Source organism: Chlamydotis macqueenii, chromosome 13 (assembly GCF_036417535.1).
Source record: "Chlamydotis macqueenii isolate bChlMac1 chromosome 13, bChlMac1.mat, whole genome shotgun sequence".
Classification (NCBI taxonomy): Eukaryota; Metazoa; Chordata; class Aves; order Otidiformes; family Otididae; genus Chlamydotis; species Chlamydotis macqueenii.
Genome location: NC_141568.1, coordinates 4,207,654 through 4,226,151, shown reverse-complemented (window position 1 = coordinate 4,226,151; position 18,498 = coordinate 4,207,654). Strand labels below are relative to the sequence as shown.

Here is an 18,498-nt window from a genome sequence, read left to right as displayed (position 1 = left end):
AAACTGAGTGGGTATGCACAGGCACATAAGTTCACATTTAACCACCAAATAAAATGGTCTGATTTTCAAAACTGCTGTGCAATCAGCAGATTCCACTGAAGTCAAAAGTAGGAAGTGAAACTTTGTATTCTATACTTCTATTTTTTATAGTGCTTTTCTTAATGAGTCTATTCTAAAACTTTTGCTAGCACAGCCCTCCAAAAAAAAAAAAAAAAACCAAAAAAAAAACCCAACAAAAAAACAAAGAACAATCATCTTAACTGTACTGCAATATACTCTTATAATAAGTAAAAAATGTGGTGGGAAAGACAAAGTACTACTTTTACAATATCCTGTGCCAAATCACAGGTTATACAATTCAGTTTTTTATTTGCACAGCCAACAGTGCTTTGTAGAGCAATCAGGGAAGATAATACAATCCATTTTAAATTCTCATTACTTTAGAAGTGTTGAATCTTCTTAAATTGTTTCAAGGTTAATTGAGAATTTGCAGTTTTACAATAGACTACGAATTGTTTAGGCCGCCCTTGTTTCATATTTTTGTGCATACCTTTGTTGCAAAGTTATAAAAACAACAATAAAAAAGAAACAAAGAAGTGAAATGAAATAATGATCTGCATTGTTACTATTCTAGTAACTCATTTTTATGGGAGATAAAGCTCAGGTATTGATTAATGTTTGAATGGTTATTAAGTGGAAGGACATGTTAGGTTGATGGAATGTCTCACTATGCGCTAGCGTTTGCCTTTGATTCTTTCCCACACATTTCCTAAGGGATAGTTTCTGCTCCTTGGGCAGCCAGTGGTAAAACTCTGAATGACTTTTGTGGGAGCACGGATAAGCCAAGCATTTTCAGTATTTGTCTCTTTCTCATAAATTCCAAAATGTTCTAGTTTCCAAATTTGTTCTTTAATTTACTTTAACATAATAATAGCTCATAATAATGTGAATTTTTAATGTCTGTGTATATGGAAGTTTTGATCCTGAAACTGGCTGCCTGAACATCGATGCGTTCCTCTGTACCATGGAAAAGACAATCTGGTCCAGCAGCCCTGAGGAGATTGCATTTCTCAAGCCTGAAGCGAAATCTTGGTAAAGAACAGCAGCCATGTGGACAGTGCTGTCTGTTAGCACGTCTGAAATTAGCCGTGTTCATCTTCTGTAGGATAATATCACTTCCCCTGGAGGTACACAAAGAAATTTTGAGCCAACTGATGATGGGAAGAAAAAAAAAAACAACCGTCTTTGCCTAATGACACCTGTCCATGGCATTATTTCAAATGTTAGAGGGAAAGTTCCTGGGATGAGGGACGGAAGAGATCCATTCTTCAGTTCATTCAATAGTCTTTTACAGTGCCATCTTAATGACAGAATTTAAGCTTGACCCAGGCACTAAGTCGTTTGCTTTTGTTTTTCTTTTACCTTTGGCCAATGATGAGACCTGCTGCTCCAACACAGTAAAGCTTGCTGTGTGAATAATCAAGGATGCTAATGGCCATCTCGGAGATCTGCAAGCCCAGAGCTGTGGCTCTGCCTAGCTTTTCTGAGATCCCAGCAAAAATCCAAAGTTAAACTCTGCCTGATCAAAGTAACTGGAGAGTGAAAAAGCACAAGTTGTATGTGACTGAGAGCTCTGAGACGAAGGCTGGGGGGGTCAGAGGCAGCTGCAGAGGACAGCCACATTGCCCCCTCACTGTTAGCTATGGTAATGGACGTCCCTAAACAGTGCTGGAGGGATCTAGCGACTAATCACTACTTATTTTTCCACGTCCCAGAGAGCACAAGACACCAAAGCAAGCCTCTGAAATAAGCACTCAATAAGACCACGTCTGTCTTTGTTGGCCTGCAAGTTATTCTTTCCTCTTCTAGCAACAGCCATTTTATTTCATTTTACTTACCTTTTTTTTACCTCCCTAACAAACTGTTATTTTTTATTATCCCCTCAGGAAATAGTTGCCCTGAGAAATTATTTTTGTCATCATCCTTCAGATGAATGCCACTATGAGGCACTGGCTAGGCACATACTCGTTAAACAACACCAGCTTTCATGTCAATTACTTACAATTTAAAATGTCTATAGAAGATTGTATGGCTGTTTATGACCTATAACAATTCACCACAAAAAAAAAGATAAATAGGTTATTATACTACATATTGATTATGTGATTGGAGTTTTGGTTTAAAATATTAACGCATTTCATTGGGGATGGAATTGGTACCAGTTAATTCAGCTCTAGGTTGTTATATTACTTAATATGTTTAACTGAGTATAGAATTAGGCTAATCATGAACATTCTTATGTCTATTATTTCAGTCAAGTAGGGCAGTTCTTAGTGCATAAACTCCACAATCTCTCTGAACTTTTCCAGTATCAAGGTCTAAATATTTGTGAAGATTAATGCAAAGAAGGCACAACAGTGAATTTTGTATTGAGGGATCTTGTCAGACAGCATTTTCAAATTCTTATTTAGACAACATGTATGTGGTTGAATTGTTCCAAGATTCTGAGCACCTCTTTGAAATGATCAGGAGCAGGAAACTACAGATCACAGACTGCAGAACAAATGCATGCAAACCAGGTCTGCGTATAACCAGCTGCCATTAGACCTAATGAATCCATAATCTAACTCTCTTTTTGCTATCATACCCCACAGTTTATTACATTTGCAGCCCTATGCAAAATAACTACTTGTAAGGAAAAAAAAAACCAAAAAACCCAAAACACTCAAAACATAAATAAAAAATGTAACTTCTAGTCCAGACAGAATTTTGAGTCTGGAAAAAGGAGGCGTGTGAGAGGATTGGTGAAGTCTGTACGTACCAGGGTGGATGCTGAGGTCCATTGAAAGTGTTCAGGGACTTTGCCTGTATAACACAGCAGTTGGAAACAGGTCCTCCGTAATGTTTTAAATATTGATTTGGGACATATGTATCCAAAGAAATTGCCTCAAACCTTTCTCTATATGTCCATCTGTCAGATAAGCCTACCAATAATGAACTATCTCAAAGGCAAGGCACAAGGTTTAAATTGTATTTTTTTAAGAGATCTACCCCTTGAAAGCCAGTGAGTGCAAAGACTCTTCTGTAGCAATGTAATTGTTTTATGTTCAGATATATAATTTGTTAATAAATTTTGGTTTTTTATTTAGGTATTCGGTGTACAAGGATCCAGCAGGCTGGCTAGAAATTAACCCTACCAACGGTACCATTGGCACCACCGCTGTCCTGGATCGGGAATCTCCTCATGTTCAGAATAACGTATACACAGCTCTCTTTCTGGCAATAGACAGTGGTGAGTAACTGTTATGGATCATATTCACTAAAGTACATGACTTTTTTTCCTGCTTGAAATTTTCTATTCAGAAAGGTACACGTGTAAAGTTAAGCATACGCTTCAGCACTTTGCTAGGTGGTCATCTAAAGGTATTGGAGATCACTGTGACAAACAGAAAATAGAGGAATTAACTTAAAACTTCAAGCTTAGAACAGCTTTGATTTAAGCTTACATCTCACACGTTTATTCCTACAATGCAATCTTAATGCTAGATGCAAATATTCTATGAACATTCTTGGAAAGTAATAAATCATCTTTATCAGAGTTAATTTCTTCATAATATTTGAGCAGTTACTAAGCCTAAGGCGCCTAAATACCAATAACAACTCATCCCTGATATGCTGAATTCCATTCTATTCAAGACAATGACAATAAAAACACAAGTAAAACCCCTTGTTAAAATGCAATGTTTTTTACTTATTGTGTGGATTGAAGTTCCTTCTATCAAATATAATCAAAATTAAACTATGTAGTGAAAATTCCGTGAGTTACTTCGGAGCAGAGAAAGAAAGAGAAAATCCTGATTATTCCAAATCTCCAGAGCTAAAGGCACAAAATAAATAAAAGATTTGCCTGAAATATAACAGCTGATATGCTAATGCTTTTTCACAGCTGCAGCTAGTTTAGTCCTGGTGAAGAATTGTAAAAATCTTCTTTTTAGGAGGGTAACTCTACATTTTTGTAACCATGTGACTCGGGGAATATTTGCAGGGCCTGACAGGAAAAAGAAAGTATCGCCTCAAGTATTAAAGAAAAAAAAATTCTGCTGAGATTATGATTTACTTATATATTCGCATACATATTTTTCTTAGGAAATTTCCATGGAAAAAATGTAGCACTAAACTTATTTCTGTCTTTTACTTGCTATTGGATAAAGATTTTTTTTTTTAAGTGTAGCTCAAAATTTGGTACACTGGGAAATGTCATCTTAGAATAAAAATATGAAGTCAGGATATCGTTATGGAGGGATTATCAAAAGGACACAGTTGCATATGTTTTAAAGGTAAAGTCAAACATCCTCAAAGGGAACAGATGAAACAAGAAGCTGCGGAAACCAGTTTGAATGGTAGTGGATTGGGGCTATACCTTTATGTTGTGCTTGGGGCAGGAACACGCATTGCTCATCTACTCTAAGGCAAGAACCTCACTGCTAGGTGACTCCTCTTAATTCCCAGAATTTTTTCTGTTCTGGAAAAACAAGAGAAGGGAAAGGTGTCTTGTGCACTGAACAGCAGAGCAAGAGAAGATATTTAAGATGGGTTAGAGAAAAGGAATCCTGTTCAGGGGAAGCGCTGAGTCAGCATCTAATTCAAGCTGCTGTTGTGTTTATTTGTAATTCTGCAGTACTGTTAGCATGGGAGCTAATCTGCCCCAACACTATTGACTCCTGTGAATGAAGTAATTAGAAACCACATGTGTGCATTTAGTACTGGCATGCTAAGGTGTTAATAATGATCATTCAGGAGTATCATACTACGCACTGTATGTAGCTCAGCCACACGTGGAAGTGGCAAAAAATAGTAGAACTTAAATAGCTGATATTAACCTTGTGGTCTGGATCACCCCAGATTAATTCCCAAATAGCTTGTGAAACACATTAAACGTAGAGGCAGGTTGGTAACCGGAAAACCTGGACTGATAATATCCCTGGAAGGTGTTCCCCAACTTCTTTCCAGGCCACTGATAATGCTAACTAACAAAGCTGTGAGACCCACTTCATTTTTCTAGCCATCATTGCTAATGTCTATCTTGAAAAGGGATATGACATTAGATGACAAGCCAAATTGTGGTAGAGTAATAGGAAATGAATACAGAATTCTTTCACAAATTTAAAAGAAGGTTATGTTAACTTAAAGGAAGAAAAATCAGATTGACCACAAAAGCGTGCACTTTCTTTAAAACAGCATTGTCCACAAACTGCAAAGTAAAAGCCGTCTCTTTGTTCAGATTGGGCGTGTAGGCTGTCTAATACCAGTGAATATGGTCAGGACTTCTGTGTGAGAGGGCAGACAGAGCCAGGATTAAGAATTGCCAAATGAGAAAGGGTGATAAATTGAAAATTCATGAGTACTTCCAATAGAGCAAGTAATTTGCTAACACACGGGGTGAAAAGGGAGGAGAGGGGGAAAAAAAAACATATACTTAATCAGAGATACTTTTTTTAAAAGCATTCAGTGTAGGCTGCTATTTCCTGTGCCCTGTCATCTTATCTCTGTCAAATCTGAGCTCTGTTGGCTCATGCACTGAGAAGTCTGAGCTGCCCCAGACTTTCCTTTTCCTAACTGGGGCACAGGGAAGAGCTCGGGTCACATCCACTGCACAGTACAGGGCTGTGAACTGGTACCCAGCGCGGCTCAAGCATCACACAGAGCACCTCAGTCCAGGCCCAGCACCACACTGATGCTTGCAAGGCTTCCCAGGAAAACCAGCTCAGTCAGAGGTCTGCAGGTCCCTGTGACCACATCAACAATGCCCAGTCCAGTTCCTGACAGCACTACCAGGATTTTCAGCAGAGTTAACGCTGCTGTCAGTATAAGGGATGGCAAGCATGATGCTTACTGTGGAAGGGTGTCTGTGAGTTCTGTGCTAATTTTTAACAGTATTTATAATAAGGCGAGGTTCTAAAATCAAACAAAACCTTGGACCTTATGCTTTGCCAAAGGAATTTAGTCATACACTAAACCAGTAAATAAACGTACTATTTTCTAACAGGATTCATAACATATAGAATAGATATAATTACAGAAAAGATACTGTTGTCCCATCACATTCCATGATGGGACATCACCTCTTTTCAAAATTACCTTACATCCATGTGCTATCCTAGGTGAAGAGTGGAGACAGCTGAGAACAAAACTCGGCGTGATGCTTTTTCCAGACCCTTTCCCTGATGTTGATGGGGAATCTGTCACTGGATTCAGCAGGTGCTGGCTTCCAGTTATTACGCTTCAGTGCAGGGGAGGAGTGCCAGGGCATTTTTCTTATTTGTAAAATGTTTACAATTTCTGTCAAATAAAACCAGGAGCTTCATGCTTGGTAATTCTTTTATATAAATCCATCACATCTTTATCTTTTTTCAGTAAATCACGAAACTGTTCTTTACCGGTAGGACAGTAATCACGAATGGACCATAGAAAATGGGGTCATTCCACTGCAAGAAATAATTTAGTTGTTTATGATATTCTTTTTTAACTTTATGATAATTTTTTTCAGCATTATCAAATTAACTGTAGAGAAAGGTAGTTAAGTATGAATTCTTATTTCTGATCTAAACAGTTCCTACGCCTTCCCAAACATAATTGAAACAATGTGTAAGAGCAAATTTGGTGGACACAGTATTAATTTTATAGATAATAAAGTTTGACCTTTTATTGAAGGAATTTCACTTTAAAAAGGACTTTTTGGAATTAATATCCTAATTTTCTCTGTACTTTTGATTTCACCAAAGGTCAAGGTAGTGTCTTTAGAATTTGAAAACTCTTTTTATTAAAGACTTGTGTGGACATAGAGTCTCTGGTCTATTAAAGAAGAAATTAAACACTGGTAGGAAATATCATGAAAGAGAGTTAACATATTAAAGTGTCATGAACTGTGTTTAATCTGAGAATGAGCTCATAATGGGACAAAGTCAGGTTTATGCAAACCTGGAAAACATCAGAGGTTTCATTCAATTAACAAAAATTACAATAATGGTGATAATTTCCTGAATTTTGCATTCTAATCACTAAAAGCAATGCGCTGTCATAAGCATCCAGTGCAGTTATTGGGAGTGTATATATATAAAAAAACCAGACAGTTTAAAGACAGACGAGAAACCACTGGAGTTGGAGAAATGTGCTTGGAACAGACCCTCCAAATTTGCTGCGTGACCATGTTGTAGTGCCTTCCTACAGATTCCATTACATGCTGGAGTACTTAGGGTGACTATAGTAAAGCAGAATACCCATATGTTTTTCTCATGAGGTCAGCCATGCTAAAAACTCTCCAGGAATGGTGTTTTTTCCCCTGTATTCTGAGAATTTGAGTCACAATTCAGAAAAAGAGAGGAGAAAAACATGAAAATTTTGGAGGTCACACTAAAAAATATCTGGAAAACACATGAAATCTAAAAAAAAAAAAAGCTAAAATTTGTTTCTCCCTTTCCTTTAAGAGGGATGAATAATAAAATATATCCAGATTTTCTTTAGTTATGCAGTAATCACTCATGTCATTGCGGAGGGCACGATACCCTAATTTATGTTGCCATTATGTAACTTTTTCTTTTTTAGAAGAAAAACTTTGGTTACCTTTGTTTGCCTGATACATGGATAAACCACCTATGCTGTTCAAGTATGTCAGCTGCTGGTGACAAGCGATGAAACACTGATACCCAGGGTTGCTGATTTGCCTAAATGCAGTCATCAACCTCACTTTTCTCATGCTGCCCCCATGGTGGAGCACCCCCCACACAAAGCCCGGTAGTTGCGTTCTCCCACGGAGACTCTCGTCTAGTGCAAGCGTGCCAGCTTCCTCCCCTGCTAGTCTCATCGCCAGGGAACTACTGAGACAAAAATTGGGAATATAAGTACTTCTACTACATTAAACACAGAGGAGGATAAATGTGATTAAAACTTGGATATTGCTTCCATGGCAATGGCCAGTGGCACACATGTCAATTAGCGAGCTGGGTGGCACCATTTCAATTTCCCTGCTGCGCATACAAAGCGAAATGAGAAAGTGACTCAGGGTCTCGTTTTCACCTTTTTTCCATATTTCCAAGGACCAGCTGAACTACATCCAAGCAATTCTGAATCTCATTTTTTGTGCAAGTCTCAATACTCTTAATCATTAAAAAGAAAAATTATCATCCTGCACTATGTGTAATGAACAGTAACAGACAACACCTGGAAAAAACTGGAGCAACAAAGATACGTGTAACAACTTGCAATTAGAACTTTTCCTTACATGCATCTAACCTGTCTTCTTGCTTCATGATGTACATAATTAAATTACCACAGATTGATTCCACCTCAAACATGCTATTTTTGAAGAAATCAGGCAATTAGTTGCCATGGCAACCCAATTAAGCCAGTTTTATACCCCTTATCTTAATTGCTATATTAATTGAGAAGAGAAAATAAATTGAATTCTCATCCTTTTCTTGCTATTTTAAATTCCAGTAAAATATGAATTGCACACAAAATATTGTTTTAATTTGTCATCACGGACTCATGATTAGAAAAAGAAATTAGAATGCGGAAAACAGTATTTAAGACGGATGGCATATGTCAGTAGCAATTTGATATGCTGAAAGAGCTGTGCTCTTCTGAAATGTAATTACTCAAACATAGGATCCGCATATATTATTTGAGTGAACGAATGAAGGATTGCAACTTTTAAAGGCTATTTATTTTATACATTTTGAAAAATATCTATATGCCAATATATACAGAAAATGCATAGGAAATTTCAACTCATGGGAAATTTGAGACCTTTTTTGTACAATCTTGGTATCTTCCCACTCTACTGGTTCCATTTACTTTGGTTGAACCATTAACAGAGTTCAGCCTGAACACCAAATGTAATGGAACACACCTGTCTGAATGGGATTTGTGCCCACGGTGAGGGTACCTGCTGCCAAATCACCTGGTATGCACACATTTTCTGATTAGAAAAACAGCATATGGAGGGAAAAAAATAACACATGAGGGAGGAGACAGAAATTTATGTTTAGCTTTTCATAGCAGTATCATTAGAAAGCATGAAGCAGTCCTACATTTTACAGTTAGTTACATGGGAGTAAAATAAAGGAAAATCTGTAGGCATCACTGCAGTTCCAAATTGACCTCAATATGACTATGATTCAAGTGTAGTTTACAGAAGGTTTACGAGATAAGATTTTATTCATAATGGTTCAGAGGAAAGGTAATTGTGCCAGGAATTAGAAAACTCACATTCTCAGAGGCTTTTTTTCCCTGCTCAAATATGAAGAAAAATTGTTCTTAGTGTAATGGCTCACTTATTTCGTATCTGGGTAACTTTGTTACCCAGCAAAAAAGTAGAAGCAGGAAAAAAAGTTGGAATTCAGCTTTCTGGGTTACGTAAGTGATAGTCCAAGTGGATGAAAAACTGCTGTCAAATGGTAACCCATCAATATTCCAGTAAAATTTAGAATAAATGAATTTCCACTGTGTCAGTTTGAGAGGAAATCTATATGGCAATGGATACCCTACTGCTTGCTCTAGGAATTAAATGGCCTTGTAATTTCTGCGTCATGACATAGAAGGGCATAGATAATATGTATTAATTTGATGGTGCTGGAAGCTTAATTTAATAAGAAGAAATGAGTACAGAAGTCTTTTTACCATTCATAATAAGCATATGAAAAAGGATAGTTCATGCTCCATTCTTCCTAAAAACTGTCCTGGCTTCCAGCAATACTGTGGCTTAGATCTGTGTGGCAGCTGGATCCTCTAGAATGGTTCATTTTTCATCTTCAGAAATTTGATAAATATTGTCAGAATTCAACATCTCTGATGTTCTTAAAAAAAAAAGTATCATAGTTCAAATTAAATTCCTTTTTTTTCCATATTTGTTTCTCATTAGATTTTGTTATGTAAAGGCATTTACTTCAATATTCCTTTGCTGTAATGACCAAGATACAAACCATTAGAATTCTAAACAGAGATGATTTCCTATGTTTAGCTTTTATACCATTAGGTGAACTTTCTAAATATAAGTGAAAACATGCAGTCTCATAATCTTCCAGCCTTAACATTTTTTTTATTTGCGTGTCTGGCATTTTTCTTGTTAGTTGGTTATCAATGTTTTGTTCCTTAGCTGTGCCACTAAACAAAGTCTATTATTTACAAGTAAACTGACTTTCATCTGATTTATTTGAAGCCCATTTTCTCATAGCATGTGTTTGATAATCCTTGTTCTCACTTGTGCAACTTGTTCTATTTTAGATAAAGTCAAGTTTGGTGTCAAACTAAAAAAAAATTAAAATAGAAGGGAAAATATTTCTTGAGGGTTTTCCTGTTGATTTTCACAAATTAAATGAAATTTTATTTACTTGAACAGAATTTATTAATATATCCAATTTGTTTAGTTTATAATATCCTTTCAATCTTAAAATAAAAAATAATTTATATACCCAATTCTAAGAGGAAAAAAAAAATATAAAAAATACACCTCAGTTATTCTAAAGAGGGATTTAATGATTTCAGAACTCAGAAAGCTCAAGGTAGGATGGACATCATCAGTTTAATTCTTTGATTTTGGCTGGTCTGTTGATCAAAGAATATGATTTTATGTTGTTAGCAGCAACAATCAAGCAATTTTTTTACTGGATATGTTCTTAAGAACTTTTCCACTGCTTTAAGGAATATGCATCTTCATTCTCAAGGACAACCTAAACTCACCGTAATCTCAAATGTCCAAATCTGTTCATTTTCTGAGTTCTGAATATGTTTTTGAATGCTTGGAAATATAATCAGGGTCATTTAGGCTAATCGTGAGATTTGCTGCAAATTGGAAAGGGAAAGCTGAAAGAAATTGATTAAAACTTCATGACTTTTCTTTCTCTTTGAGAAGCATTTAAACAGGTGTTCCATCTTGGAAACGTTCTACCAGTTTAGAACTGTGTTTCTGCCGGTAAGTACACACTGGCAATTTAGTGCAGGTGGATGCCTACTTTTAACGACCCCCATGCTCAGCTGTACTCTAGAAGAGAATATAGTGTCTAAGCATGATAACTGTTGTGATTCCAACAGTGGAGGGCCTAAGTTGTTTCTTCCACTGCTGCTGCTGTTGATAAAGCTCAGCTAGTGGAGAAAAACGCTGCTGAATGTGAAAATTGCAGGTTGGCATGGCCCAGATACCAGTGTAGCCAGTGCTGTATTCCCACAGGCTTTCTTAGCATTACGTGACAAAAATGTATGAACTCAAAATGCTCCATGATAGTCACACTTTGAGTTATAACATACAAAACCAACTTTCCTATTAATGCTTCGAGGCTACATAGTTATTAGCATCTGCATTGACTATTTTAAAGCTTCTGTAGATATGCCTGCACAAGATGTGATGAGAATTGAGACGTGACTGTGGACTTATTTATGCAGCGTGGATCCTTCTGTCAGTCTCTCATGATGCTAACAGTAGGAAGACAAGATCGAAGTGCAGGTGTGTTTACATCATGCAAACAAATAGGATGCTGTGCAGGCAACCCTCAGTCACACCGTGAGTTTTTCTTTGGATACCCCCAAAAATATAGTCCTCAACTTTCACTGACTTTTTAGGGGTGTTTGGCTTTTTATTGTGCAAGATATATCAGAAAATCTCACCTGCTGTGTGGTGATTCCTAACTCTGTATTTTTGCTGTCATTTCAAATAAATGAAAGGTGTTGATATTTGAACGTGCACTGATGAGGAATGTCTTAATTCAGTTTCAAAGCAGTCTGAATACTGTCTTTAATTTCATGGAGCACAGCTCAGCCATTTTAGAAATCTGCACACAACAGCATCGCATTTCTGTAGAAAAACTAGAAAGTGTAACATGAAATGGCTCTTCATGTCCATAAAAATGTTTGTTATGCTCATATGATGATTAAATGCATCATCAGCCATTCAACCATATGATTGCGTGTTAGACATGCCATTTTATGCAAGTCTTTATACTTAAGAGAAATGTCATCCTAGTCCATGGCCATCATTGTGCGTAATTGGTATCTTTTAAGAAACTAACTATCTGATTGGCAGTCTCATTTGAGTAGTTAGATGCCTAAATGCCATCATGGTTCCTATGGGAACATTTTGGCCCAAAACTGAATGCCAATTTTCCAATTTCTTGGCTGTGTGTTTCTACAGAGGGCATATAATTTATTATTTACACTAATAAATTTAATATGATTCTACATGTTTTTTTATTAAAATTCAAGTATACAGAAATATACAAAATAACTGTTTCTATAATATTTTTTTTGAAACTATTTTTTAAAAATGGTCATTTGTGCTGATAGTGCTAAAATCCAATTTAACATCTACATCTCTGGTAACAGTTTCTTGCATTACAGATTCTAGTTGTCAGATAATAGGCCCCATCATATTCAATGGCACACTTTAACTCATGAAATAGGATTTTTTACTTGTTGCATTTTACAACAGCAATAGCCATTGCCTAACTGAAGGCTGCTGTTCGAAGCTTTGTATGCAGTCTAATGCCAGGATACGAAGACATTCCTAGTCCTGATCCAATTCAGACAAGTGTATCACACATTCCCAATTTCAGCGTGTTCTAAGACGAATCTGCCCTTTTTTAGTGTTGCTGATCAAAGCTCCAGTCCCACAGACCTTAACTAACCTCAAAGATCTTACTTCCACTTCCGTCTCATTGCAGATTGTTAAATTTCTCAGTCTTGCCTTAGATTATTAAAATCAGGATTCAACACCAAGCTTTCACTTTCTTTCAGTATGAAATTCATGTCTCTGTTTAGTAGCTTTTACACACGTGAGTATTCCAGTTTTGTTCATATTCACAGCCATACCACTTGTGGGAGCCGTAGCAGGAATCTGAAATTATCCCACATGGCTCCAAAGGCACCTAAAGGTTTAAAGTGTTCAGCCTCAGGAGGAACGGCCAATTAGGTCAGGGACAAAAATGGGAGCTCAGCTCTTCTGAAAAGCTGCTCCCAAGGGTTGTTGGACAGAGCCCTTTATGTCTTGGTTTAGACAATAATTCTGCTTTCAGCTGCAAGGTTTTACAATATAAATTAAGAGAAGTTTTATTTCAGAATTAAAATATGCTGTGGAAATCTTTCATTTCAAAACCAAAGCTGTCTGGAGATCATGGGATTTTTGGATTATTTCAAAGGCATAATACTGTCAAATTTATAAAAGTCATATATTCCCAACAGATATGTTGTGACCATTATTCCTTGAGTCATTTTTTGTGGTATTTTTTATGACATGCATGTTAACAAGCTTCAGTTTATGACCTTGACATTGGCTTATTTTTCTTTTGGAGGTCTTAATAAATCAGTAAAAGATTGTTTAAATCAGTATAAAAAAACCAACCAGACAATAAGTCATTGAAAGGGACAGAAGCAATTTCCTTTCTGTTTGTGCATAGTAGTTGACTGGCCTGTAAGCCACACAAAGAGTGTGAAACATTAGTACGGCAGAGAAAATGCAGCCATATCTGCATTTGACAAAATAACAGTACATTCATAATGCTGTTGGCTTCCTAATTTCAAAAGGCAGATTTTAATATTACTGACTTCAGAGAAAGATAAGAAGGGTAGTGCATAAGACATTATCAGTCCAGTGTGGAAATAATGCATTCAAAATTAAAGACAGCAGTTTAATTAAGTGCATGAAAGACCAGCTTTTATGATCATATTTCAAATACCCAAATGTCTTTTCATCCATTCTGCCGTATGACTTTACTTAATAATATATCAAGAACAAAAAATGTATTGGAGTCTTTCTGCAAATTCAATTAGTCCAATAAAAAGTGAAAAATAATTTCTTTTTCATTAAAAAGAACTCAACCCTAACGCTTCTAATGACAAAGTGCAAGATGAGGAGAGGGGGAAAAGCTAAAGAACTATGGAAATTCTGCCTTTGTTATGCATTTATGTGTGCATGAAACAGATGAAGTGTCACCATTAGTAACATTTGTTACTGAAAGGACTAATTGCGTTCTGCTGCAGTTAGTAGTTTATCAGATCCAGACCACAGGGTATTCACTTCTCCCTTAGGATGCAGCAATAATTCCATAGTTTATTGGGCTGCTGTAGGCAGGGTAATTATGCTAAAGTGAACCTCTCTCGGTGCTAAACTTAAAACTACCATGACACATTGCACTAGGGCTTTACAGGTTAAGTTAAGTGCAACCTCTTGAATCCTTTCTACCTGCTAAAGGTTTATAGCTAAGGGAAGTGCACAGATAGTAGATCTTGTGTAATAAACCAGAGAAACCAGTGACACAACTCAGAAGTGCAGCATTTCAAATGAGAAATTAAGTAGGGTACACAACAAAGGAAGTAACGTGCATTTAGAAAACTTTGAGATCAGTTAAAATGGGATAGCGAAGGGTTCTTTAATAAGATATTGAGCTTTCGACTGAAAGCAGTGGGTTACTGCTCAACGATGGCACACATCTGTAGTGATGGAAAGTTATTACCACTTGTCGGCTCCTCTCTGACCTCCGTGGAATGAGGTGCTAGTCTCAGTCTGGCTCCCAGCGGGCAGACGTCTCCGTTACAAACCTTTCCAGCACCAGGGCTGGTTTGTCAGTCACAGCCTTGGCACAAAGGCTTGTAGCGGTACCATGGTGAATAAACAGCATCCTCACCTCTGAAACTGGTTCTTTCGGGTCAGGTCTGAGGCAGGCTGGCAAATAATTTGAGAAAGTTTGAAACTCCACTGCTAACACAGAGTGGCTCTGGGTAAATAAAATATCTCATTTTCCAGAGGTGCATGTTGACAGGTTTCACTTCTGCTGACATGACTAAATGTGCCCCTAAGGGTTGCTGGGGAATGATCTGGTCCTGTTCTGTTTACAGGCACCCACCATACAAATTGATTCCTCTCTGCTGTCATTTTTCCTGTTACTTGTCTTGTTCCTGAGTCTTTTAATACCATGCTGTCTATCTAGGGGATGTTTCCTGCTATGTTTCTCTCAGTAGGTGTTTATGAACAGATTCTTTTCCAGATATCTATTCATGTCTTAATCTCACTTTAACTTCAAAATATTCCTCTCCCAGAGGTGTCCTTAGAATAACTAGCCATACTGTAGAGAATCAGACAGGCTGCATTCTGAATATACAGCAATGAATTTACAATAGTCACTCATCACTTTTTTTAAAGCAATAATTTTCACATAGCAGAGGTAAGAACTATAAATACTATTTCCCTTTGGAAGCGTGCAGGTACAAATAAGAGTAAGTGCGTACGGAAGTATGATTTAATGACCATATGTTTGTTTTTTTCATATAGGTAACCCTCCTGCTACAGGTACAGGAACTTTACACATCACCTTGGAGGATGTCAATGACAATGTCCCATCCCTTTATCCAACACTGGCAAAAGTTTGTGACGATGCAAAAGATCTCAGAGTAGTGGTACTAGGAGCATCAGACAAAGACCTTCATCCAAACACAGATCCATTCAAATTTGAACTGAGTAAGCAATCTGGCCCAGAAAAAATGTGGAGAATCAACAAGCTTAACAGTGAGTCTATTACTTTTATTTTTCTTATGCATTTTGTCCTCCCACCTTGACATCCCAGTATAGTCACCCTGAGGCTGCCCATTATGTGAATTCAGGAGCAGTTGTGCGTTAAGGTCTTGCAGGCTGGACCCATTGCTGCTGCTTTACACTGTGCTGGTTTTGCTTGGACCAGCTGCCTGCTGGGACATACTAATAGTTTGTCTGCATTTTCTCTGAAATATGAACTTTTTTTTTCCTCCTCTTATTATGTTGACCAAACTTTTCTCTTTTAGTTTGCATTAAAGAACAGCTACTAATGACTTACTGTTTTGACACGATTACCAGATTTCATGGCTTGTAATTTGTTTGCATGAGATGCACAAGGCTTTGCTATAGAACAGCATGAAACTTTTGCATGGGCTCTAGTAATCTACTTGAAAAACTTCCTGATTTTTAGTATTTGAACTCCTCACAAATAAAATCCCCAAATGCAGTGGGACCCTGCACTATTGGTAAGAGGATCACAGCACATGCTATGCAATTGCAGAAGGTTTGTATGACAAATTGTGGGCACAAAGTACTACATTTCTTTTTAATGTAGATTATTTCTGTTTGTTTTCTAGCATGTATTATTTATCTCTGTGATTATCAAATCTTTCAGCAGTTCATTTCATAGTCATCTTAGAAAAAACTAAAGATGGATGTAACGTTTGTACCTGCCTGCAGGACAAAGTGGAGGAATCATTTTATTTGCTGTTCTCCAGACATCAAACCACCACTGTTAAAACCCCTGAAAGAGCTAGCACAGTCACCTGGGTACCAGTAGCTGTTGTGACTCAGTGTTGCTCGGGTGGAGCAGATCTGTGGATTTGAAGGGGCATTACTTCCCATCACTGCCTTCTCAATAAAGCTGGGGAAGCAGTTAAGCAGCTTTGCCTGTACTTCCTTGCAAGAAGGGTTTGTTGGTTTTGTGTTTTGGTTTTTTTTTTCTTTGGCCAATAGATATATTCTTCCCTCTTGTGTTGCTTTGGGGATGACATGCCGTAGCATTTTCTTAGTATATTAGTTTCCACAGGCAAATTCTGCTATTAATTATTCAGACCAAATAATGTATTTAAACAAAAAGGGGCTCTTTAAAGTCTTTCTTTTGGTGGGATTTGGAATAAGTTTGCAATTAGCTCTCAGTCCATTAAAAATTTCTGAACTGCCTCTTCTTACCTTCAATTCAATTCTTTAATCTTCTCATTAGAGCATTCTCATTTTCTTCTTAATTTCCATGAGTAACAGCGGCATGTCTGATACTGTTTAGAGATTCCTCTTCCCTTCCAAACAACCACTATTTGGCTAATTCTCACCTTATGCTTTGCAGATACTCACGCCCAGGTCATCCTGCTTCAAAACCTGAAAAAGGCCAATTACAACATCCCAATCTCAGTGACAGATTCTGGAAAACCGCCTCTGACTAACAACACAGAACTGAAATTACAAGTGTGTTCCTGCAAGAAATCCAAAATGGACTGCAGTGCAACTGATGCCCTTCATATCAGCATGACCCTCATCCTTCTTTCACTCTTCAGTTTATTTTGTAAGTCTTTTCCTGAATTGTAAGTAATGAAGTATCATTTAGCTACTTATTTGTACACTGCTTAAGAAAACCAGCCAAGGGGGAAGTTAAATTCATACATTGATGTCATAATGCAGTAAGTTTGTTGGGTTTTTTTTCCTGAGGAAATAGCTATAAGAAAGAGGGAGAGGAGGTTTTTTTTCATAGTCAAAAAATAGCAACAAATGCCTGGTTGTCAAACTAAGAAATAGAAGCAATAATTTTGAGAAGAATCAAAGAGAATTAGAGCTCGTATATGATAAACTAAGAAGTACCAGCTGTAGCAGCAGATTTGTGAGACACTTTCTTTCATCTTTCCCTACTTGAATTCAATTCAAAAACAGAAACAGGAGATTAAAGGTGTTCTTGTAACAATAGCTGTTCTGGGTCACCATGAAAATGAGTACTGTCTGCTTCAATCTATTCCTCTGCATAAAGTGCGCAAGCAACTGGATCACAAGGAACTTGTCCAAGATTCTGGGCTTAGAGCCACCCAGAACTTGCAATCAAATTGCGAGTCGGCTTGGAGGGCAGAGAGAACTAATAGGTAAAGGAAGCTTCTGCTGCTTCTGAGAAAGCTTTCTAAAAGAGACTTACAAAATTCCTAATTTGAATTGGAAGGAGTGAAAAAAAAGAATCACGGAATGACTGAAGAGTAGGAACTCAAAGCTATGGAATCCCAACATCTAACCTAGATGTGTCCCTGGCTTGTCCTGTTACAACTTCCAGCAAATTTTTTGATGCAGTATTATTTTTAGTTCCTTATCTGTTAAAAAGGAATAGCTGTATCCTATAATTCTGATAGTAAATCTATTATTCAAGGATTATTACCATCATCTTATGTTAGTAAAATACATTGTACAGTGAATTAATACCTGAGCCATGGTGAAAGGCCTTATAGTCTCCATGAGATAAAATCTGCCGTGAGGCAGAGATAGAGATCAAGGCAGAGATAGTTTACGCATCTGAGGTGTGGTGTATGCTTGATTACACATCCAGTCAGTTTTTTTCTTATAGTACATTACTTTTATCCCAGAAGGTTAGCATGAAGGTCATTGTGAGAGAATTAGAACTAGCTAATGTTTGTGATGCTCTTTGAAGATGAAAAGGACTATATAAATGCTAAGCGCAAATTCACGGTCTTTGTTCCAATCAGTGACACCTGAAGTATCTCCATTGGCTTTGGTTCAGTTATTCTGGGCTTAGTCTGCTGGAACCAAACACAGACTTCAGCTGTTAGAAGTAATGCATTAAAAATATTTGACAGTACGTGACACTATCGCATCAATGATATAAACATGCAGCCCATTGATTCAAATATATTCTTGTTACCATTTCATAAACGTTGCCGGTGCTATACTAGGCATGA

General features: G+C 37.1%; 1 protein-coding gene across 2 annotated transcripts in view; it reads left to right on the top strand.

Moving 5' to 3' along the window:
* Positions 1–18,498, top strand: part of CDH13 (cadherin 13) — a 476,767-nt gene that overhangs the window by 438,362 nt on the left and 19,907 nt on the right. The window contains exons 11-13 of one of the 2 annotated variants that reach the window (XM_086757908.1): positions 3,150–3,292; positions 15,314–15,547; positions 16,896–17,111. In XM_086757908.1, the coding sequence (XP_086614034.1) occupies positions 3,150–3,292; positions 15,314–15,547; positions 16,896–17,111 (593 nt within the window). Of the gene's footprint in view, positions 1–3,149; positions 3,293–15,313; positions 15,548–16,895; positions 17,135–18,498 lie in introns of those variants that run through there. The other variant, XM_086757907.1, reaches the window with a different exon arrangement.